The 25,112-nt window shown below is 39.3% G+C and overlaps 1 protein-coding gene across 1 annotated transcript in view; it reads right to left on the bottom strand.

Moving 5' to 3' along the window:
- The window catches only part of CCDC186 (coiled-coil domain containing 186), a 31,458-nt gene that overhangs the window by 5,713 nt on the left and 633 nt on the right, over nucleotides 1-25,112 (bottom strand). The window contains exons 2-14 of the mRNA XM_021400622.1: nucleotides 13,679-14,387; nucleotides 11,736-11,862; nucleotides 10,131-10,259; nucleotides 8,994-9,206; nucleotides 7,561-7,680; nucleotides 6,926-7,030; nucleotides 6,494-6,592; nucleotides 5,689-5,775; nucleotides 4,920-5,062; nucleotides 3,329-3,584; nucleotides 2,570-2,759; nucleotides 1,381-1,461; nucleotides 142-352 (exon numbers count right to left, since the gene is read on the bottom strand). Coding sequence (XP_021256297.1) covers nucleotides 142-352; nucleotides 1,381-1,461; nucleotides 2,570-2,759; nucleotides 3,329-3,584; nucleotides 4,920-5,062; nucleotides 5,689-5,775; nucleotides 6,494-6,592; nucleotides 6,926-7,030; nucleotides 7,561-7,680; nucleotides 8,994-9,206; nucleotides 10,131-10,259; nucleotides 11,736-11,862; nucleotides 13,679-14,373 — 2,456 coding nt within the window. The 5' untranslated portion in view covers nucleotides 14,374-14,387. The remainder of the gene's footprint in view (nucleotides 1-141; nucleotides 353-1,380; nucleotides 1,462-2,569; nucleotides 2,760-3,328; nucleotides 3,585-4,919; nucleotides 5,063-5,688; nucleotides 5,776-6,493; nucleotides 6,593-6,925; nucleotides 7,031-7,560; nucleotides 7,681-8,993; nucleotides 9,207-10,130; nucleotides 10,260-11,735; nucleotides 11,863-13,678; nucleotides 14,388-25,112) is intronic.

The raw sequence follows: 25,112 nt of genomic DNA, 5'->3' as shown, positions 1-25,112 counted from the left end.
CATAACTTTGCAAATCATTTCAACAAAAGCTGACAATGCTAAAGCTACGCTAAGAACTCCTAAAGAAAACAGAGTCTCATGCATATAACAGTTTATGTATACTCAATTCGGAAAACTTTACGAACCAAACTCAGAACTTACTTCGTTTTTTTCCTGATTTCCTCCACTAGGTGTTTGATGTGATCCTCCATAAACTCCATCTTTTCATTTTTTCGAGCGTGTGCTTTCTGCAGCCTTAGTATTCTTTCGACCAAGACAGACTTGTCCACCTCTGGGAAGCTATCCACAGCCACTGAAGACCCAGTATTCTCTGGAGACCGATCCTCATTGCTGCTGCGCGCATTAAGGGACCCTGCCAACACATTCCAATTTTAAAAGCTCTTTTTATTTCTAATCCAGGTAAAACAGAACTTCACCAGTGCAACACATTCATTATATTTCAGTAGCCTATTTTCTTCAGAACGGTCAATTCCCTTATATGTGAGCAGGTTTCTATATAGGCAGTATTTATACCATTTAAATGCAAGCTGAAACACCAGTGTAGTCTTCCAGTACAGGCAAAATCCCATTAGTGTAACTGTTTATTTCGGTTACACTTCTGCAGAAGTACCTTCATATTCATTAAAGCTACTTTATACAAGACTGAGCTGATGTTAAACAGATCTGTTCTAGAGTCTACTAAAATTACAACCATGAGAACTGTGTACAGACTGACCAGAGACCTACATTATCAACAGCTTGCAGCACTGATCACTTAGAGATCGAAATATTTTTTGCTTTCTGTTCACCTCTTTAAGTATTTCTCTCTTATACAGCAAGATCACACAATAATTTGGCAGATCTAACACAACTTAAAACCCTGACCTATGGAGGAAGAAAACAGATATTGTTTTCAGCATTAAAGATAATTGCTTTACTGCTAACTGGATAAAAAGTAATGAATTTTACACAAATACAGTGATGCCTCTAAACATGCTGATTGATTTTATCATTTACACAGTTGCAACTATCAATAGAGCAGTTAAACACTGTTGAAAGCTGCTGCTAATTTTTGTTTTGCCCCTGGCTGCATTTAAGAAGGTCCTCTACAAATTGGAGAGCTCTGAGCTTCCCCCAAACATAAAACAACAAAACAAAGTCAGGTGTTTAGAAAGATCCCAAACATAAAAATTAAGCTTCAACCTTGTAGTAAGAACCCTTAACTGCATTCAGCCACATGCATTTTGGTGTTTGAAGGCTATTTTGTCAGCTTCAATGGGAGACTGCCCACACATCACATATGCACAAACCACAGAAGGAACAAAGCTCATGGCAGCATACCATGGCAACCTTATTAAGATGAAAGGATTGCTGCGACAGCCCTGTTATTTGCCATATTACCTGATGAACTGGAACGGCTCCCCATGCTGCTGACTTCTTTGTCATAATTACCATTTTCAATCTGATCCAATTTCCTCCGTGCTAAAAGTATAATAAAATTATGGTTACCAACAGGAGATTAAAAACCAAGAATCATAGTGTGATACAACAAACACGCTAATCCTCTATAACCTGCAATAATTTGACACGGCTTGACTACTTAAAAACAAAGGTAGCAACTAAAAGCTACGTGGGGGCAGGGCAGAACAGCCACCTAAAAACAACTACTCTCCTTCTCTCCCTTCCCCTAGACGTGAAGTACCTGGATGCAACATCCACTAAGATCCCTAATACACCACAGCAGTTTCCAGTTGAAGGGGAATGCCATAGAGCATTAATTCAGAACAAGACGACTCACATTTGATTTTACCTCAGCTATAACCACTGAATAACAGAATGGCAGCTCTGTTTTAGGATCTCATGACTATCACTATCGGGAGCTGAAAGTAGTACTTGTGCCAGAAGCACCACTCATTCAATAGGGATGAAAAGGGAAAGTGCACAGCTGTTCATATTTGTACAAAGAAGAGACAAATAACTCCTCTTGCAAAACGCCAGTAGGAGTTTTTCCCTTTCAAATGCATTTCAAACAGATCTGAATGTATTCAAATCTATCTGCATTCAGAGCATATGTACTATTGAGTAATTATTTCTATTTATTGTCAAAATTGGTCTTTCTACATCCATCTTTATAAACTGAAGTGTTCTGTTTAAAACACCAAACATTACCTCTCAGCAGTAATTCCTGATACAGCCAGAAGAAAACTTATAGCAACTTTAGAATATGCTCATATAATGATGAGGACCCTTATGCACCCCACAGTGACATTTAGGTAGCCACATACAGGGTAAGAAAGAGCAAAGTTTTATCTTGCAATAAAACTTTCATTTTATGAATAAGCCCGTTTCGAGAGCTGTCAGTCTTAACTAATAAGACTGACAATTGACACTAAGGGCTGTTTACTGCAACTGCAGTTTCCCCCACACCTAACTTGCTCACTCACTCTCATTCTCTTTAGGGACAGGAAGATCAGGAGACAGGAGCGCACTCAAACAATGTGAATACATGGACATGACTCTAGTCTCCACGAGACCCTGCGCAGGGGCTTACAGACTAGGCTGGCTCATCGTATCTGAAAATAATTTCAACCTAGCTGAAGCTGTTTTGTGAGATCTTTCAGGTTTGCTGCATGCTTGCGCTTCTGTGTAGTCAGTTCATCTTTCAGTTCATCCACATGGGTCTTCAGTGCCGTTAGTTCTTTCTGCTCTGAAGCTAGCTGAGCCTGTAGCATCTCAACCTCCAGCTTTCGCTGATCCTCCTCCTTTTGCAATTTGGTGGCCTGAAATTATAATTTTAAGTCATAAACAAAAAAAAAAATGCACTTTTTACCTGACAATCTCTCGCATTTAAAATTAGACTAAACACTAACTCTGCAAATGAATACACAACACAGTGCAATGCTGCAGTAAGATTCCTAAACTCTAAAACATCTATACACTGCAGCACAGAGCTATGTAGAGCTGTACAGTGCAGTCACATTAACTTATTTTTGACAACATTCATTAAAAGTGACATTCATCTTACATTTTTCAAAGATGACCTAAAAAACAGTTTACAGTAACAAATTTCACACATGAATTACAAGCTTTTGGTTGTTTTAATGACAGCAGCAGAGAGAACTCTGCCTTCCAAGACAAAAAGAGCAACACAGTAACACCCTCACCTCATTTCAGCCCAGTGCACCTTGGGATTTCTTTCCCCTTAAAAAGATGAGGTGTTCATATTCCACTATTACTGTTCTCCCAGACTGGGATCTCAAGCAGAACTTCCAGTTAGGAAAGGAAAGGTGGAATTTATGTCCTCTAGATACCTTAATAGGGCAAAAATCAAGCTGCACGCTGTACTCACCAGATCATCTTTAGCCTGTTGAACACATTCCAGCTGATTCTGCAGCTCTCTTTCGCTGTAAGAAAGCTTATCCAACTGGCTCTGTAAGGAATTGTTTTCAGACTGAAGCTGTGCATTCTTACTGGTTAATTTTTCAGTGAATATCAATAGCTCAGATTCTCTTTTCCGACTACCTTCAATGTCCTTCTGGAGATCAGTAATGAGAGAATTGAGACCTTCTACTTCTTCCTTTAGAGCACTGATATCTTGTTCATCTCTGTCAAAACAATTGCATTTTATTAGGGAAAACCTGAGCTTGAAGTCATCAAATACGAAACCTTACTGCAATAAAAACATCTGAGACCAAATAAGGGAAAAGAACAATTAATGACCCTAGCATATCACTGGGTGCTTTTACATGCCAAGAGTTCACAGATTCCATTTCATGACATGATGCAATGTTGATGTAACACAGAAAACTGTACCCTACGTTAGGGCTGTAGCAATTCGCACCCTTAAGGAAGGCAACCTCTCCGTACTCTGTGCAACATTCTTGAGAGTAATGAAAACATGTTTAAGTCATTTTAAGAGAGAAATAAAAGACTGTATAAAAACGATATAGCAGTAATGAGCACTGCAGATATAAGATATTTCAAAACAAATTTTTGATCCAGATGTAACAGAAAAATTGTCATTTACAAGGACAGCTCAATTACTGAGAAAAGATAACTGGAAAAAAAACATGTGCAGTTTTCCCACTGGTCACCAAGCTTATTTTAATTCTTTCTATAAGATTCCAAGAGAAAAAAACATGTTACTGATTGAAGTGCAAGCTTCAGTTGTCTCTAATGGCATGCACTTCACTTAGAAAGGCTGATGAGAGTGCTAGTGCAGCTGACCAGCACAGAGCAAATGGAAAACGCTTCATTCTCTAAACCCTGAGGAGAACATATAATTGCTGAAGGACTTTTCAACGACAAATAAGAACTCCTTAGAAATACTGGAGGGACATGTGGGTGGCTCTCTTCACCCAGCAGCTGTTTATTTACTTGGAATCAATGAAGCAGCTAGCATTTCCGCATTCTAGTTAATACGCGCCATACAGAAACACACCTGCACAGAAACTCCTGAACTGACCATGAACTCTTTTCCAAGATTTTGTCCCTTATATTTTTAAGTGAGAAAACTCCCACACAGCATAACTAATACTAACCCATCAGAAACACAAACGCTGTCTGCACAAAGCATCTGCCAGATATGAAGTTGTTAAACACTTTAATTCACCCATCACAGTTTTGAAGCAATGGATCTTTCCATTTTAATTCTTTACTTTCCCCAGTCTTCCAATAAAACAAGCACTAAGTTCCTACATTATAGAACTTTCTATAGAGTACACTGGGACAAACACTTCAACTAGATGCATCTAAATCCACTTGTAAGAGACTACAGATGTTATTTCCATCACTAGCAATATCAATTCACATTAAACAAAACATTTAGGATAAAGATATCCCACATTATTGATATTTTAAAACGTATCATCATTTCATTAAATAACTTTCCCATTTCCCAGAAAATCAGTCACATCGTTCCTAGAAGTGCATATCTGTACCTCTGATGTTGATCCTGCAGACGATCTACAGTTTTGACTCTGTCCAGCAAACTCTGAATTTCAGTTTTCTGCCTATTAATGATTTCTTTATACTTGGATAATTCATCTTCTGTTCTTAAACGCTCATCCTCTAGACACTTTACCTAAACAGAAAAAACAAGTTTTATTTTCCCAAGCTCTGAAGCTGAATTATTTTGATCAGATGTCTGGATTTTTGTACAACACACTCACATTACTTTATTCACGTTTCCAGGTAGCTCAGAACAATATCATCCTTTTCTTTAAATACACAATACAGTTAGAAAAATATGTAAAATTTGATGCAAAAAACCATCAAATTAAACAAGTGAGATTAACATTGGCCTTGTTTAAAAGCTCAAACTTACAAGCCTAATGCACTAGGGATTCAAAGACAGAATTCCCCAGTTACAAATCCAAATCCTCTCTTTCTAAGGCCACACTGATCTCTAGTTTGAGGGACAAGAAAGATAATTAATAGACTAAATTCAAGAGATCTCTATCAAATGTGTTTCTTGTAACTTCTCAGTCAAATGAGGAGCATACCATGAAACAAAACATTTTACTGTGGAGCAGTAGTTAGTAACAAAGGCCACCCACAGTAACAGTTACGTACTTCTTGTGGTCTCGTGCCAGTCAGTATCCAATCACACTATTTATTCAAATAACTAAAAATACAATTAACAGATCGAATGCAGCCTTGTTTCAATAGTCAACACTTTGCCTCTTGTTCTGTGATCTAATGCACTACCTTTGTTCTCAGTGTTCGAAGCTCATCCATGCCTTCTTTGAACGTTCTCTTCAAGTCTTCCAGTTCTTTTATTTTTGCATGAGGCACCTTTTAAAAAAAAAAAGAGTGAGACGTTCCTTAAAAAAAAATCTAAACTGACAATGACATTTCCTGGGATGTCAAAGAAAATCTAGGCCAATGAAGGTGAACACAACTCAGAGGGTTTAAGAAAAAACAGGTACCCTAAAGGTTTCCTTATTCTTAGCAAGACCTGAGAACAAGGATAGGATTTTACATTTTGGTTTTAGTTGTACAAATTCAACACCTCAACAAGCCCTGGGAAATGTTCTCAGCAAACAGACACTTGATTAACTGAACATGACTTATGCACATGTGATCAGGTACTAAATCATTAGAGAATTTAGCTTCTGGGACAGCAAGCCTCTACAGAGAAAAGAAGCTACTCCCTGTCTCATAGTTTAGCAAAATACTGGGCAGAGGAATACAATCCTGCCTTAGAATTGGTGCTCTAGATTATAGCAACATTCATGTTTATAAATGAAAGAGCACTTATTTTGTCCTCATTGTATCAAACTCCTATAGCTTTGCCTTTAGTGCATCTGGGGCAATAATTAAAGACATCCTCCAAAAAGCAGGGCTGGAGACACACACCTGCAATAGAGCTATAGGCCAAAAAGAGGATGCTTGGCAAGAATCTTAGAAGCTTAGAAGAAAACATTCTCAAATTAGAAACTTGCAGCATTCCTAACTACCAAGTTGCCAACCGTGTTACCTCCTCGTTTCTCTCCACACATCCCATATTTACCTCCAAGTGGTCAGATTTCTCCGGCATTTGTTTCTCTAGTTCTCCTTTAGTTACTCTGAATTTTGCATCCAATTCATTTGATTTAATATCTTCTGATTCCTAGAAGGATAGAAGTAAACAAGGACAGTTTTATGATTTTACATTCCCCTTCCCTGTTTTATGGGCAGAAACAGCTTTTCACATCATTGAACATGCTTCACATCGGTATGTATCTAACAATTGTGAACATGTGAAGGAAGACCAGCACACTGGATGCCAATCAAGACAACCTTTTTCCCTTTGCTTTACTTGGAAAGTTGATAAAGAAATCAGTGGTCACCTTGGCATCAGCAGCTCACAGAGAATTGTTGTTCCCTGCTACAGCTTAAGGCAGAAATGGAAGAAAGAACAGATCCTAAACACTGATTTCACCTCCTGAGGAAAGGCACCTACTTGATAGGTTTTTATCATTTCTTGACAATTTTTCCTTATCTGGTCTGCTTCTTCTTTTGCTTGAGTCAACTTTGTTGTTGCATCTTTGAGGCGCTCTTTGGATTCCTAGGGAGACAGGAATGAAAAATGGTTAAACCTACTTATCTAACTTAATTTAGAAAAACCATTTTTCATAATAAAAGTTATCTACTTCAGTTTGAAATGAATCAAAAAAGCAAGTCCCGCTCTCCCACCACCAACACACACATCCCCTTGCCTCCATTCAGGTATTACTTTATGCAATTTTGTCTGTTCCAACACTGAAAGCACACAAAAATGGCCTGCACACATTTTCTGATGACAGACAGATTAAACCTATCACATAAGTAATAAAGCAAAAAGAGTTAACTCTATTGTACAAAATCAAACTAAAAAATCATCTTCAGATTGAACTGATTCCCCCCTGCATGAACTCCTTGCCTCATTCCAACATTTCCACTTCAGTAACAATATATTTAAGAGCACTACTCCAACGTGTTTCAGGTGTTCAAATTTAAAATAGTTTAAAATAGATTTTAGTACTATTTAAAGAGTAAACAGTATAGCAACTACATTGCTCTGACTGCAGTTTCATGTCATCATACTATTTCACCAACCTTGTGTGAATCCATTTCTGTTTTTAATTTGTTCTGAGCCCACTTTACTTTGATAACATGAGAATTGATTTCCTCTTTCAATTTTTCAATTTCTTTGTTGAGTCGAGTGGCTTCAGCATCCTAAAAAAAAAATCAACAATTTTATTTTATGGATTTAAATCATCCAGTGCTTCTGCAACAAGACTCCTGCTGAAGTGTAAAATGCACTGTTAGCAACATCTGGACTTTGTAAAGCCATGCACAGAATAAGAAGTGCTCATAATTCCTCAGTGTATAATCCAGTAAAAAAAACCCAACACCTCCATGTTCTGGTTTGAGTAGTAAGGTAAGACTGCACTGCTGTTAATACACACTAATGCCACAATTCTGTTTAAAGACAAAGCACAAAGTAAGTATCTCCTTAAGCCTTTTTTTTGTTGTTGTTGTTCTTTCTGGCAACAGGATGAGGAAACAGGTGCAAAGTGGTAAAGTTATACATTACACAAGGCCACAGAAAATGGAATGGTATTACCAACTATCAAGGTACAGACCAGTGTGAGCACTGGCAGCAACGTGTATGCAGGTCAAAATATCAACATGCAAGTCAGCATCAAGTAAGACCTTAACAGAAGCACACTGCTGCCCCAACTACACCAGTTATCCACACATCTGCCATTAAGCCAAACTTTCAAACTGTTTCTGAAGTGATAGGTTCACCTACCAAAAAAAAAGATTTTAAAAAGCACCATGTGAGGGCAGTACAATTCCTGTAAGGCTCCAGTGTAATTATGAGGTATTATAAGCATACTTAGTATGTTAAGTTGTTTTACAAACCTGAAGCCATGCTCTCACTTCCTACTCACATGAGAAAGGATAAATGAGTTTTTGCTTCAGAAATGTATTTTTTATGACTTTTATTACGTTGCACTTTTCTGATCCTTCCTTTCTTGACAATTGTGCTTAGTAAAATTGCTCAAAAAGGACCCAAAACAGCATGCACTCTACTGATTTATCAACGTGAGCGTCTTCCACATGAAACAGAGTTGTGAAACCCAATACAGAAAGATCTGGGTAATTTAGGAGGCTGATGGGAATCTTACTGGCTTCTAAAAAAGGAATAGCAATATTTTGGAATCAGGACTGAAAAATCCTACTGCTCTATCAGCGATTTTTAGTAGTATGAAAGAGAATATGGAGCCCAGACAGAAAAAACTGCAATAAAGACTGCAATAATTTAATGTCATTACAGCCTTCAAAATGATCCAAACAAGCAAAAAGATGACAGTAAGAAATCAGTTACTTCCTCCCTTTCCTACAGGGGAAAGGGGTTTTCACAGCAAAATCAAATGAAAGCAGGCTTATTTTACCAGGCATAATAGCAAACTAGTGTTGATAAGGTTGTTTGATAGTACTTTCAATCATTCACTCAAGTCACACAGCAACACTTGGAGCACCTTAGTTTCATAGAGCTGGTGTAATCTTCCTTTTTCCTGAGAAAGCTGCTTAATTTTATTAGTGTGCTTTTCAATTTCTTTGTTTGCATCTCTCACTCTTCTCTCAAGTATCTCCTTTTCCTTTCGGAGGTCAAGTGACTCCTTTTCCCCTCGGACGTATTTCATCACCATTGTTTCCTTCTCATGGCGTGCTTCTTCACATTTCTTGTTTGCCTTGAAAAATATTTAAATATGAAACACAAGGTTGATTCATTCTATTTTGCTTTTGTAAGACACTACTGCAATACCTAAAATATCCAACAGAATAGCATAACAAAGCAGGCCTCATAGCTCCAATTTTGCGAAGACTAACATTTGATCCCAACTTAAATATGACAAGAGTTCAATCAGTTCAATTGGAATTACTCATAACAGTCAATACCTCTCTAAGCAGCTGCAGCTTCATAGCTAAACACCTCAAGCAAATCACCATTATTTTAGTAATTCTTAATTTAATTGGTTTTATCAGAAGGAAAGAAGCATATTTGACTAATTTTAGTAATTAAAAAACATTTCTGCAAAAATGCAGTTTTAGTCCTCTGTGTTCTTGACAGATGGCCACAGTTCAGTGGCTTACTTTTCAGATGGGTTCCCTTCTGCTCCAGCATTAATAGATTTTGCTTCCTATAAAGAAAATCAGGAACTGAGTTTTAGAGAACATACAATAAATAGCTGGCATAATATTAAGACGGGAAAAATTCCAAGCTCTCAGTAAGTCATATGTCAAAAGTAAGAGCTTTGTGCTGTTTTTGAGAAGAACACTTCATGCTAGCTTATCTGATAAATAAGAGCCACTTGGACCTTTTACCCCCTCTTGAACCAACATCAGCTTTCAGGCAAGGAAAATGAGATTTCCTAAAGGGCTCAAATGCATACACCTAACTATGTGTATTTGAAGATAACATCAGTCACTCCAGAATGTTAACAGCTATTTAGAAATCCATTAGTGCTAGTTTTAAGAAAATATATGTAACTTCATGGTAGTAGTTCCTATTTTGGAAATTTTTTACTTACCCACTTGATCTAACAACCAAGGCCGCAAGCTTCCTACAAAGACCAAGGACATTCTTGAGATGTTCCGTAACTAAAAGTTATTACCTGTTCCATTCGAAAGGCCATCTCTTTATGCAACTGCTGAATAGCATTTTTGGCTGCTGCATCTTGAGTTAAAAGTTTGTCTTTATTAGCTTTCACTTCTTTATTGAGTTCTTCTATTCTTGCTTCTAGCTAAAAGACAATAATATGATATAATTATAGGGAAAAAAGAATCTGATCGTGTTTTGTACAGGCAGGAACATTTCACAGAAGATTATATGATACAACAGATCTTTACCTGTGCTTTAAGCTGCAACTAACCATACTAACATCTAGCTTTGTATTAAAGCATAAGCATGAAAGTTGTATATTTTTATCTAATGTGAGACAATGGTGTCAAATGAAGTAAAACAAGAGGCACAGTGACTTACAGAAAAAATAAGACTGACAGCAAATGCAGCAGAGAAGGCTGCTGTATGAAGTTACTTTGTCTTCCATTCTTACGCTGATATCCCTGTGCCAGCAAAGAAGTCACGCATCCAAACTGAACTGGACCAGCAATTAATTCATTGAAAAATAACTCAGCAAATACAGAGGCAGCACTTAGTCATTGTGCTGGCACATATTTTTAGCCACCCAGCAAACGAGCTCAGAGTCCTGATCCAGCTGAAGAATAATTACTGACAGCCAACTGGAACACTTCCCAGAGCACATCCACTGCACAACCATACAAGTGCAGTACGACAGAAAGCGTAGCACTAGCACAAGGGTAAGTGGTGGCTACATAAACTGCAATGTTGTCCAAAGGTTGCTCTAATTGTTCCTTAATTATTACCTCTTGTTCCAGGGAGAACCAATTCACTGAGGCCTTTTTTTATTTTTTATTTTTTGTGGGGGAGAGGGGTGTAAAAAAGTAAAGACATCGGTGTCAGTAGTGAATTTTCGTGTAATTCCAAGCTATGACAAAAGGAAAGAACAAACTGCAATATTTGTTACCACACCATGAATGTGATCACACACTCTTCTGTTTTGCAAGTGGATCATTCCCTAGCACAAGAAAACATTTCACATCTGCAAGCATACACATCATGAGTGAGTACTGACAAATTTTCATTTACTTGAAAGCTACAAGGAAATACTTCATTCAGAAATTATCACATTAAAAATACAATTCATAAATGAGAAGAAAAACCTCAAGTGTATGTTACTCCAATATATCACACAACTTCAGTCATTATTCAACTACAGTATAAAAAGTATTACACTCCAAATCATTATTTTCTGACATCACCTCCAAGCAAGTAGCACCACACATCCTACTCACCTGACTAGAAACCCAAGTTTAACTCCTTCATAAATTTTGTTATAGAGAAGCAGTGACACTCGATGCAATAACTTTCCATACTTTTCTTTCCTGCACTAAGGGCAGCCAGATACCGAACATGTAAACTGAGTTTCTGGGCTCAGGTCATTTAACTGAAGATGTGAAATTTTTTTAGACATAAACACTTCAAGGGCGGAAGAATGGCTTTATCCTCACAGATCATTCAGGGTACACGAGCATGGGCATTACCTCCTTCCTCCCTGTGCTACCAAGTACATCCCATTAAACAGTGGCACCATATACAGGTAAGATACAATCTGCCACTTCTCGTTCGTTATCTGTACCTGTTTAATGATGTTAAGGTGCTGCTTTTCTGTTTCTGTTCGCTTTTTCAATTCATCTTTCAAATTGTCCTTTTCTGAGCAAATTTCCAAAATCAGCTCTTGATGTTTTTTATTTTCTTTAATCAATCTGTAAAGAAAAAAAAAGGAATAAAATATGGTACTACTTTTTTGAGATACATGTTTTTTCTTCCTGATTTGCAAATTTATTGCAGTTACAGCCAGAAACATTAATTAAATCCAAAGCCTTACAAAAAGAAAAGTATATGGTACCTACAAAGCTGAATCTTAAACCAGCATCTCGTGAGAAAACTGCTCGCTTCCAGCATTTTGAGGGTGCTAATGTCCGTGATGAAGTGAGACATTTCGTGCCTCTATGCAGCTAACAGAACCAGCAGCAAGCTCTGTAAAGGTTAACAGTTTCAAGGTACTCATAGACACTAACTTCCAACCATGTAGCTCCCCTAGTCAAAGGTCTGAAAACACAAGTATTGCATCCTGCATGAACCAGCATGATCTGCTCAGAGCAACCCTTGAAGTTCAGAAGCTGGTAAGAAATGGAACCCTAGTTTTCTAAGTCCTATGTAACAACAAGTGTCCATGCTAATGCTCTTGAAAAGTGATAACTTGTTTTGTTGCAGCTGCTTGAAGCCTGAGTTGAAGCTAACATCTCAACAATAATGTATTTAGCTTGATCTTCTAGCACTGCAATATAAGATAGTTACATACAAAACTCAGTAGTAGTATTGTCAAAATTGCTGAATAAGAAGTCCCAAACAAATTTACGTGTTTAAAAATGCAGACAGATAGTAGATATCTTCAAAAGCACCTAAGCAAATTAGGCCACTAATTGCACGAATTTGTGAGGGGCATACATTTACCCAAACAGAATATTTCAACATCCCCTTCGATACTTTCAACTTTAGCTTCCCTTTCAAAAAAAAAACTTTAAACAAATAAGGCCTCAACATTAGAAAGACTTCAAAACCACCTGCAGTGAAAAAAAGCTCATATTAAAAAACAGTTCATAAGTAATGACTTCCAAGATTACAGATTCTCAAAGCAGACTGGGATTCACGAAACTGCTGCTCACTTACATATCCTATTTCTGATCATAAAAGACAGCTGGGCTATTTCCAGAATGATGTTACAGGAAAATTTGCTGATCATAAGCAGAGGGACAAAAATCAACCACCCAGAATGTCCTCTGGACCAAATATAAAATGTTTCACAGCAGCTTTGCACCCTTGAGATGAGTCTCCAAAAGTCACTACCCCAGGGATACCAGTTGGCAAAGAAAGAGAAAGATATGTTTACATAAAAAACCTGTGTACATATGCAGTAAATACATATATCTACATGTGAATTTGTCTCTAAGGAGCTGATCCACTGCTGTGAAAAATTCTGGCCTGCCTATAAGACCTAACTAACTTGATCACTTACCATCTTCTGGAGTTAGAACCATCTACACACTCAATACTTCAGACTCCCATTCCTCTTTAACAATTACTAACTGCCTAACCAGACTCCAAGCCTTCCTGTCATCAATTGACTTTTGTCACACTCACATTTTATGCCAGAGGTTAACTGGTACGGTACAAGAGAACACTGTGTCTACTTTTTGGGAGTCTCTGCTTGTCCTTCCCTGCCTTTCATGTCCTCCTTGACTATGCTACTAGACTGTCTCTTTTGAAGAACATTACACTCATTTCCAGTTCTGTAAGTAGGAATAAAAGTTTGCTCCAAACACATATTTTTCTAAAAAGTACATACACAATAGGTAAAAATAATTCCTCACTTAAAGAACATTCTTAAAAAAAGCAATTAAGTGTACTTAGAACAAGTCACAAAACACTAGTTGTTTCCTAACAAAATGCCACATTCACACAACTGAAATTGTTTGGTATATACCTCAATATTTGTGATGAGAATACTGAAACACTCACTTTTTTATAGTTTGCTCCTGCTCCAGGTATTTATCTTGCACACATTTATCAAACACAGCCAAGGCATGTTCACCCTTCCTCACACCATTTGGGCATTTGCATTCTTTGGAAAAATCTGTAGATAAGAGTTCAGATTCTATTTCCTTCAGCAAATCCTCCTGTGAAGAAGTCTGTTGTATTGTGGAAATAAGCTTCTTCGTGCAGTCTGTGTCATAAGGGCTTTCTGAATAGATTTTATCACTAGATTTTTTCACAAAGTCCGACTCCTCCCTTAGCTCCTGCAGTAATTCTATTAACGATTGTTCTGTCTGATTAGTTTTCGGATCTTGTCCAAGTTCTTCACTAGATAAACACCCTGTTTCCGCGGAGCCTTCCGCCCTTCTTTCAGGGCAGGTAGTGGCACTGCAGTCCTGCCCTCCACCGTGGTCAAGAGTAGCACACTGCTGCTCCTGCCTTTCCGTCAGGCCACCACCACCGCTCATGTCAGCAGCTGCTGAATCCTGCTCTGAAGGCAACAACCTCTGTTCCACACCCAAGACACCAGCATCATCTCCAGTGCAACTGATGCTTGAGCAGCCCTTCATTCCAGACGTTTCGCCAGACTTCTTGTAATCTGGGGGCTGGTAAGAGGCCCCGTCCGAGAGACCATCTGGCTCCAGCGTGCTCTGCATTCCTGGTGAATACTCCTCCATCATATTCCTTCAGAAATCTAGAAGAACAACTCATATTAGACAACATATTGTGATCCATATCAAAATTAAAATTGAGAAAGGAGAAAGAAAGGTACTGGAAGGTAAAAGTCAACAGGCAAAAATATTCAGACACAAGAGTTTTTAGAATAATTATTTTAATCCGGAAAGAGTCCAAGTAATCACTCCTGAAAAAAAAAATCCGACATTAAAGAAATCTAGGAACCTAGCTTTCATTTTCCTTTGTGTGATTTGAAAGCAGTAATATGCCCTCACTCACTCTTTGTTTTAAACAAAACAGGGTGACTCCCTCATCCAGGCCAGGACAGTACATTTCCTTACTGTCACATCCTCACCTACTTACTCATACAGTAAAATGTATCTGTGCCCAACAACTCAGAATAAGGAACAGGCTGAGGGTGAGATTCTCTTTTCCCCTTCCACTGGAAGCAACAGAAATCTCTCTGGATGAGCACAGATGGTCTGCAGCAGATTTGTGCTCTCAAAAAGTAGCCTGCAGAGCCAAAACTTGAGGAGTTGAAAAGCTATGTAGGAAGCGTTCTTTTAGAAGGACACCACACCGAGATCCAGATAGCCAGAACGTTTTTGGAAGAGCTTGGGTATAATGCTGCATCTTTTTCAGCATCCCAGACGGTCAGGTGTCTGGAAAGACTGCTGGCACTTTTAGCAAGCACACGAAGCTCTTAACATACTATTTCCATCAGCAGAAATTCATTACAGCAGTCACAACTTTCAGATGCAATCTCGTCTTGCTAATACTGGATAAATTAGACTATGTATAAAGAGAAGCTTGCTTTCTTTCATTTACAAATCCAACATTGCTTTTCCAACAATTATATCGAAAGCAACTTTGCCATCTTGCAACATGAGGCATGTCTTCATACTTGCTTTCTCTCTCATATTTCACACAACCAGAGTTGTTCAGCTACATGCCCCTGACAGCACTTGGACTCAGGCTGAAAGGAAACCCTTCGTACCGCTTGGCTCCTCCAGAGTCCCTGCCTTATTAACCAACACTTAGTACTGCGCCTCACACCATTAAGACAGAGAGTTACACAAATTCTATTATATCTGTGACTTATTGCTACCACTGTCATCTTCCACTATTAGGAAGAAAATCAGATAAGGAAAAAAGCAGCAGCCTCAGCGGAGCTGTTTGTACCAGGAAATCCTACCAAACACATCCCACTACCAGTACCCAAACCCACAGCCCGTTAACCAACAAGAGGAAAGCGTAAACTGAAAGCAGGGCTGAGAGCATGAAAGGGGCCGTGCTGTGGTAATAGTCACAAACCATCAAATGGCAATTCTGCACCTTAAAGTAACAAGCAGACAGCTTTCCCTTTTTGGTTTCAAAACAAATCTGAAGGGTACATCCTCTAGAACAGAACAAATCAGCAGGAACAACAAATGAAGCGACAAATGGAAACAGAGGTAAGAATGTGGGTGTTTTTACATGACAGATCACGTGAAACTAGTGAAAGTTTCACAGGATTTACAAAGAAATCTCCTCTGATATCAGTCAAATCCATGAGCCCTCCCCTTTGCTTCCAAATATTTACACTTCAGTCAGCACTGGAGCCAACAAATCCATCCACTTTGTTTGCACAGCCAAAACAATTGCTCTTTTGGTATCTATCTACTTTTTGATAACTTCTCCCAGTAATGAAATTGCAGCGTGCTACTGTTACTCTAAAAACAAACACAACCCACAGACAATCTATACCAGCAAAGAAAATGAATGCAGCTGGAAGAAAAAGCATCCAGCTTAACAGCAGCAGAACAGAACTAGCTTCTTCTCAATTAAAAAGCTGTTAAAAATAATGATTTGCGACCAGGGGATTTAACAGCCAATAGCCACGAAATAACGTGCAAATAAAGCAGTAGTTCACTTCTTTGTCACAGGCAGCTTGTAGCCCCCACACTTGGCAGACCTGGCTGTGGAAAGGCACTGCACCATTTTTTTTTTTTCTAAGGCAATTTCTCTAGTCTAAGTCCTTGCTGGCACTTTCTCTGGAACGATCAGAGAGAATTTTTGGCTTATTTTAAGCCTTTTCTAAAGTACTTTCTAAAGTGTTATCAAATCCCCCAAATGTGTAGCTGTTTGATGTGTTACTGCCTCAAAGCTGCTCATGGCCGCCCAGCTGCTGCAGTTAACTCCCACAAGAAAAGAAGTGCTAAAATCAGGCACGGGAACTTCCAGGTTGCTTGTCATACCTAAAATCTCCAGTCCAGCCAGCAAACTGGATGGTATGCCTCTTCATTTGACAGCAACACGTGAAAAAGAGAGACCGTATATTAGAAAGAACACTAATTTTTCATCCTGTTGTGTTGTTTCCTTCAGCAAATATGATTGTGAATTAACATTAGAGACTACGACTAATCTCTTTGGAAGCAGAAATAAAGTTATTTGCATAATTCAAGTAATTACAGAGCAGTAACACACCACTGACTCCACGTATGACGGGCTATTATCAATTGTAAACAAAGTGTAGGTCTTGAATTAACCCATGGGGAATTCGAACAGTGACTACACTGATCTCTTAAAGCATGAAGTTATGAGGATTCAGCGTTTCCAGACTTGCTCTACATTTCAGTGCTGCCCAGAATACAAGTTACTACATTAAAAGCGTTCCCAGCCTTTCCAATGCCAAAATACTGGATTTTACATTGATCTGCTCAAATCTACGTGAAGCTGTCCAAACAATTCTTTTCCTCCTACTGCCACTGAATAGGACTAGCTTTCGTATTTGAACTACAATCTTCTAGAAAGAAATAAAACTTAATCATAGGATCAGAATTCGTCTTCATATACGCCAGACTGCCAATGCCACTCCACCCTCACAGTCAAACAGGTCTCCTGCATATCCCAAGTTTGTCGCATCTACCTCACACACCAAAATATAGTAGGTAAGACCGGACAGAAAACTGCAGTAACAACTGACAAGGTAAGGCTCCCGCTTTGTACACAAAGCTCTTCATGCTAAGTAGCTTAAGAACATCATCACTGCTATCCTAACTGCAGCCAGATGAAATGAAATGTTACCAGTTCACAGCAAACATGCAAATATAGCAGATCCCGATCCAGGTACCTAACTAGACAGTAGCTGGTGGCTTTTCTACATTTTGTATCCACCTTCTACTATCTTATACATTGATATGTGTGCCTTCCAAAATTTAGGGAAATAATGAAGTTGTGGTATCACTTTCTTACACACTACTGCATGGAGAAAAGAAGATATCTTAGTGATCTTAGTGTATTTTACATTATCTTCAGAAGGTATCATAAGCAATTAAAAAAGCAAATCAGCTGCTTCACTTAGCACTATGTTGTTTATGCACGAGGGCAGTCCTGCACCCAGAAGTCAGTGAAAGCCAAGTGATGCCAGGTGCACACAGCATTCTCCCACTTCAGCCCGCTGCTCTGCTCCTTCCTCAGTGACTCAACACCTGAGCAGCACAGCAGAAGTACCAGTTCTTCCATTGTTTCCCTATGAGATCTGACACCAGCACACCGCTCCTCTGCTGCCCGCACCGCAGCACGACGTAACCACCACCAAGTCTCTGTGAAGGAACTTCTCCAATTACCGTTCTGAGATTAGCCCAGCCCCAGCGTGCCTGCCTACATACCCGCAAAACCAAGTCATTTCCCGAGAGTGCCGCACGTTTGGTGGAACACATGTCAAGCTGCCCTGGCTGTGAGTTTCCCTGCTGCTGTACCGGGCCTGGCACTCACACGGCAGGTCTGAGCAGCCCTCCTCCCACCCAGCTTCACAGCTCTCCGCTGGTCTCACACCTCACTACCTGCACACATCTGTGTCAGGTTCCTGCCCTACTCCACAGAGCTGAGAATGCAGCCGTCTGTGTCTTCCCACAGCGCAGAAGCAGAAAGCAAAGTAAGTGGTAATGCCCGATTTGAAACTTGGTGATACGAGAAGGAGGAACAAACACCCACCCAGCCTCCCCCGCAGCAGCGAGGCCACGAACCGAGCAGAACCCACCCAAATGCTTCTCTGCATTTCTACACTACAATATTGTCACGGTCACAACAAGCAAAACTTTGCTTGGTTGTTTTTAACTCTTTTGTACAGATAATGTTTTGATCCTCACAGACGTGTTCTTCAGAGAAGCACGCAGTCTTCCTCCATTATCTCACAGTACTTGCAATAATTAAGTTTAAATCTGCATCAGCACATTATATCCACTTTAAATATTAAATTAATGCTTGGAGAAGTAATTTAACTTCTGCCACAGCGCACAGAACATTAATGGCTATCATTGTAAGGCTTGCAACCTTCTCTCATACTACTGCAACTGAGATGTGCTTGTCTGCCAAATTGCTGATAGCAAAACTGACTGGGATTAAAACCAGGAGGATTTTGATAGCCTGCAGATACAGTGAATGAAAAGCACAGCAACTTCTAAAGGAAGACATGTCTCACAGTCATATGTGAAAGAAAGCAAAGACTCAGGAAGTGAGCAGTATTTTTTCACTCACAGTCTTTAGAACAGAGAAACATCCTCTATACGCTGCTAATCAAGTGATAAGAAACCCTAATGTGACGGTCATTCAAGCTCTTCAGTTAAGCATCTGACAGAAGATAGGTATTGACAATCTAGGGTGAACAACAAATACCTTGACACACAATCCTGTAAAGTGACAAAAGAGAAAAATTCTCCTAGGTCCCTTCAGTAGCAGGCATTGTAAGCGACTGTTAAGCCCTGGCCCCAGGGGCTACTCATGGATAAGGTGTGAATGTACAAAAATGCTTGCAAAACTACTGCCTGTAAGAAGACAAAACCTACAGTCTACTGGAATTCATTTGGATTATGTCCATTTACATTCCATTGTCTGCAAGTTATCTACCTCAAGGTTTAAAATGACTTAAAAATCAAGACAAATAATGTTTAATATTTAGCTACTTTAACAGTACAGAACTGATCTGTAAACTACCAGCAAGTAAGATAAAGGTCTTAACTTGGTCCACTAAATCCAGCTGCTAAGCAGACATGTCAAGCAGCTTTTTCTTAAGACAAGATTTGCTCTCACTTCTGCAACCTGAGCATACACTGTGCTACATCACGTTAGTTTGATTTCTGAAATAACGTGCACATACAATTACAGTACTGTATCCTTGCTATGATGATGTATTATGCCAGTTAGGTACTTGTTTATAATTCCATTTTTACAGGGAAAAAGAATTACCAGCAGAGCCAGTGATGATATCTCTGAGCATTTATTTGACTGCTTATTAATCCCAGATTTATTAGTCTACATAAAACAATTGTGTAATATGTGATCAGACACTCCTATTAACAAATGCAGAGGTATCACAACACATGCTAACAGTGGAGAGCTTCTACAGGTACAACTCTAGCAACAAGATTATGAATAAAAAAATATTTCAAGCAATACCTACATTGCACCACCATTCTAATTCCTCTATTCAACTTAACTAGAAGAACAGTTTAAAAAATTTAAGAATTCTGTATTTTTCATATTAATAGAGAGTTAAGATTGATCTTTTTAACTTCAAAGTTTAAGCATTTTCTCCTTCCTGCTCTCCTCTTCTGCTTCATTCTGCCTACTATCAATCGTAAAGCAAAAACAAATTCTGAATTCAGACTCCATTCACTGACCATGGAAAAAAAGTTGTTTCTGTAACACGGAATCCTCCCTTTTCCTCTGCTGACAAGTACATACACCCTACTCATTAAAGATGTTCTCGACACAGTTTGCCTTTGGCTGTCCATCAGGTAATCCACTATATCATTAAAAATCTTCACTCTCTGCTACATATTTCCCAGCCACCACAAGTTAACTCACAATGAAAGTAATTCCCCATGTGCTTCCCACTGTCTGCACAATCCTAAGGGGGAACACAACCTTCTGCAGGCTGCTGGCCTAATACTACAGACATACACTGAGCACTTGGTACACTTGAATTCCATACCATGCCATTTCAAACTGCTTGCCTTTTCAGTCTCCTTATGGAACCCGAACATAACTCTTTTAAATCCCAGACTACAAAGAACTTCCTAAGCAGATGCACTATTAACAATACATTTCACAAAACAGATAGGCCGAGCCATACCGTTCTCACCTTGTAAACAGTGCAGAACAAAGAGGCTTTCTTTTCAGCCAACTTCAAAACATTTCTAAAGGAAACTAAATGACAGAACTACACAAGTATTTTCTGAAGTTGGGCTGTAGAGAAAATTTATTGACAATAAGGGAAAAAAAGAACTGTATCTTGTCACCTAGGAACTGTCCCATTTGGACTTTTACCAGAAATAGAGCAAAGAAGGACAGTAGTGTGTGCCTAGGGTGGTACTGTAAGCAAACAGACTGGCTGTTAAGGTCCCACGAGATAAAAAATCACTGCTGGAACAGAAAAAGAACATATTTAAGCTGCAAAGCATACACAGTAGAGAAAGGGAGACAAGAAAAGGAGGGAGGGAGTAATGCTTCTGGAGTGCACACACAAGACTTGTTCAAACCAGAGTGGATTTTAAGAGAGAGTGAAGAGTATTGAGATAAGTGACTCTGAGGCACATAAGCTTCTGGAAGAGGAGTAAACATTGTGTTAACAAGAAGTTAATATGACAAATGTAGTTCACTGAACACCAGACATACCCAACCACACATTAGACAACGTGATAGCCAGCTGCAATCAATTACTTCAGTTCCTTTCAACAATAAAGGGTTTGCATCACATTTGGACAGAGGTTTTCCCCCATAGCTGTGCTATGAGACCTTGTATCAGAGCCACTGGCAAAGAGAGCATCACCTCCTCTCCACCAAATGAGCATGCACACAATCCCCCCCCAAAATCAGGAAACCACAGTTCTCACATCATTAGCCATGACTGCACGTGCTCTCCACCTCTGGAAATGTGAAAAGCATCCAGACAAGTTTTATAGTATTTGAAATAAGCTTAATAATAAGCAGAAGTATAACCTAAATTTACAAAGCCATCTTCACTTCGTATCTGTCACAACAGAGTACTCAAACTTTCTCTAAGCAATGGACCAAAGTCTAATGACCCAAAGCAGCAACAGTACATTTCAGAGAGTAGGTGGGGAACAAGGGGAGAAGTGATGAAGCATTCCATGGCACATGAGCAGATGATGCAGAGTCAGCAGGGTATGAAGTACCATGACCAGGCCAGGCAAATGGATAAGTAACAGAAAAATCTGGTGCTACTGACACAAGAAGCCCGGGCTGCCGGAGGTAGGGATCTCAGGATGGACGTCACCTCAGCATTTACATAGTTACAGTGCCACTGTAGCTTGTACTGTAAACTAAGTAAACACTGCACGCCTCTAAACAAAGTCAGTATATTTAAAGGAAAACACCTACCTACAGAACTGGCCCCCTGAAATTGCTTTAGAATGTAGAGATAACTGCTGTGATTTGAAATCATTATTTCTCAGTCCTTTCTCAAGCTCTATACCGGACCAATTGCTGCTGTTACTTATTTTGCTTTTCTAGATGGCATCACCCCAAAGTAACCTCCACTGGAGATTCATCGTAAAAATCTAAGTAAACACCCTTAAGCTGCAGTCTCTTCAAACAGCCTGTAAAACTCACTACCCTTCCCTATCTGTACTGATTCCTGAACTCACAGCAAACTAAAGAGAAACTTATCTCCTTCGCTACACAACTCATCTAAATCAAAAGGGACAGGGACAGAAAGGTGCACAAAGCCAGACATTTCACATCAACTAGCATGTGACATATAAACTCAAAGCCAAAAAAAAAAGCCATCTGTTCTCTCGGTTACGTAAGCAAAGCAGCACGCTACCCAGTTTTAGAAGTGATGAAAGAACAGAATAAGGAACACAGTTGAAAAACATCAAAACATTTAAGAGGAAGCCAGAAACTGAACAGCTTCAGAAGAGATGATGCTCACCAATACTGCCTGTTTCCCATACAGAACTGACAAAGGATGGCCATGAGGTCTTGTGCAACCGAAATACAGTAAGGCTATCACTGCACCATGTGGGAAACAGAAGAAAACCACTCGAGTCTCACCTCAGCTGGACTCTCCCACCATTAATTCACTTTCACCCTAGACCAAATACAAGATATTGGTTCTAAATTAAGCAAAATACACAGGACTTAATGAGATATCAGCCAGTAGTGCTGAGAGGGAAGACGTAACACAATGCGGTCCCATCTACACTGAAAAGCCAGAGGACTCCAGTGCAGCCAGGATTGGTGTGATTCACAGTACAAGCAGTAAAGCTGACCGTGTGCTGGGACACTGAGTTCTCCAGCCCAGGCAGAACTTGACACAGCTCCCTGCTTCAGCTCACACAGAGACTTGCTTTGACTTAAATTCTTGGAGAGGAAGAAGCAGATATGTGTGTATGCACAGTGGATACTCTCCAGATTTCCTTGCTTTTATCGGTTTAATACTTAAGCTCAATTACTTTTAAATCTTTATATAATAAACACTGATTGTGCAGCCCCATGGCAGTGTCAAGGTACAAAGCTCAGTACCACCGCCAATTCCTTTAGCATGAGTCAAGTACTTTAGAAGACAAGGATTACTCATATTTCAACTTCGCTTAAGTCACAAGTTAAGTAGTTGAGCATTGAATGAATTCCTTCAAGGTATCACTAGGTTTTCTACTGATCTCTTTCAAGTGGTTAATACTGTGGTCATATTAACTCCACATACAGAGCCAAGTAACAGCACAACTCCAAAATAAAGTTCACCTGTTAAGGTTTAACAAGTGGGATTGGATTTGTTTTTCATTATAATACAAGTCACGGGGTATCCTGAGAGGTTGAGGTTTTTGACTGTTTGCTTTCCATACTAGCAACAAGGTTAGAAGCTCGTGTCTCAGGGAAAAACCATTTACTAACAGAATCCTTTCACCTTAAAATACAAACAAAACTTCAACAAATAAGGGATTATGCACAGACTCGTAGTCTTATGTTGGTAGAGTTTCTTCAGTACGTAACCCTTCTAAGCCAAGTGATCTCACCTACAACACTCAGCAACGGATGCCGTACCAGAAAGAGCACTGCTATCACCTTGCAGGAGGTTTAGCATCACGCCTCCAGCTCTTTTCAGAACAAGGCTAAGGCAGCAGTCAGCTACTCATTACTGCTACCATGTCTGCATTCACATTCTGACACTGATAACATCACTTGTGCAAAACAGAATGCATGAAGGGAAGGAAAGAAATGCAAATTATGACTGAGATCACAACATGGACAAAGCAGACATTCTATGACACGTCTTCTCCTTTGTTAACTGAGTAATTAGTCTTATCTGTAAGATACAAATTAGAGCACTGACAGACCTTACAAAATTGTAGTATCACACAAGGTGCTGGTCTTAGCTTGCTGGGCATTGAAGATGCCAGCACATCTGCAATCTGAGCCTACTTTCAAATGGCATCTCCAGAACACACAACAGGGTTGAAAAATTCCAACCACAGCATTAGCATCTGCCTGACCTCCGCACACTGAAGAACACCGCTCATGAGGATAGTAAGGCACTACTGTTTCCAAACCTGATCTTCCTGCAGAGTTTCTCCAGTGTCCCCGAGGGAAAAATAAACAGGCAGGAAAAAAGAAGCCTTTAAAGATCTGAATGAGTCAACTGTAAGTTCTAAAGAGGATGAACTTCTGCTAATTAATATGAGAGGAACTATTAACTACAGTATTTCAAGCACTTCTTGAAGTTAGGATCATGATTTTCTCCCGCATTTCCTCTCTTCAGAGGCTCATTTGTTTCCAAGAAGATTTTTTTGCTTTCATTTGAGGCAGCAGAGTCTCAGTCTACTGGAGCCCAGATATTAACAAAAATTGCAAACTGCTCATTTAACATATTGTTTTTTGCCTAATAGCAATAGGGTATCCAGAACATTTTTTTTCCTTTACTATTTTTCCATAGCTCTTTAAAAAGTCAGCTTCAGGAAATTCAATATTAGCCTAAGGTAGTGATAAACAGCATAGCTATTAGGACTAAAGAAACCATTCTCTGTATTTGATTCCTCAGTCCTCTTCTCAACACTTTGAAAGAGCAAACCTCACCATACCAATAAACATCTGTCAACAGTACCAAATCAAGAAAGCCTTTTAAAACAATAGAAAATATTGTTCTAAAGCCAAGACAAGAAAGGACAACTGAAGGATTTAAGAAAGAGAAGGACTCAAAGGCAATACAGACCAAGTTTGCCTTTTTTTTTTTTTTAAATGAAATGGATGGTATTATAAACAGGCTGGACTGCCTCTTGAAGCACGTTCAAAATTTCAGTTTCTTACGCTTTTATAGCTCAACCATCTCTTCCTAAAGTGAACAGTAATGTAAGCATTCCCAGGAGTCAGTAACGAGGGTCATTACATTTCCTTTTCAATGTAAAAATACAGCTGTCTTTCATGCTGCTTCGACTGTAACCTTACACAGCAAAACAGAGTGGTCACATGTGGATTTTTCAGAGTGCTCTGTTTGGCACATTTTAACTCCTGAAAACCAAGTTTACAACATACAGCAAACCAACAACACAGCCAGACTATCACATTTACATACAGATTTCAGTCCTACATTAGATCCCCTACACTGCACGACCTCCCTGGAAGCACACCTGTATCAGACCACCCCGGCAGACTACTTGCCAGGACACAAGCCCAAATCCACATTCCCACACAAGAACCATCTCGCAGCAAAGCTTCCAGCCTCCAAACCCAGAAGGGCAAGCAG

This window comes from Numida meleagris, chromosome 5, assembly GCF_002078875.1.
Source record: "Numida meleagris isolate 19003 breed g44 Domestic line chromosome 5, NumMel1.0, whole genome shotgun sequence".
Taxonomy (NCBI): domain Eukaryota; kingdom Metazoa; phylum Chordata; class Aves; order Galliformes; family Numididae; genus Numida; species Numida meleagris.
This window is presented reverse-complemented; position numbering and strand designations above follow the sequence as displayed.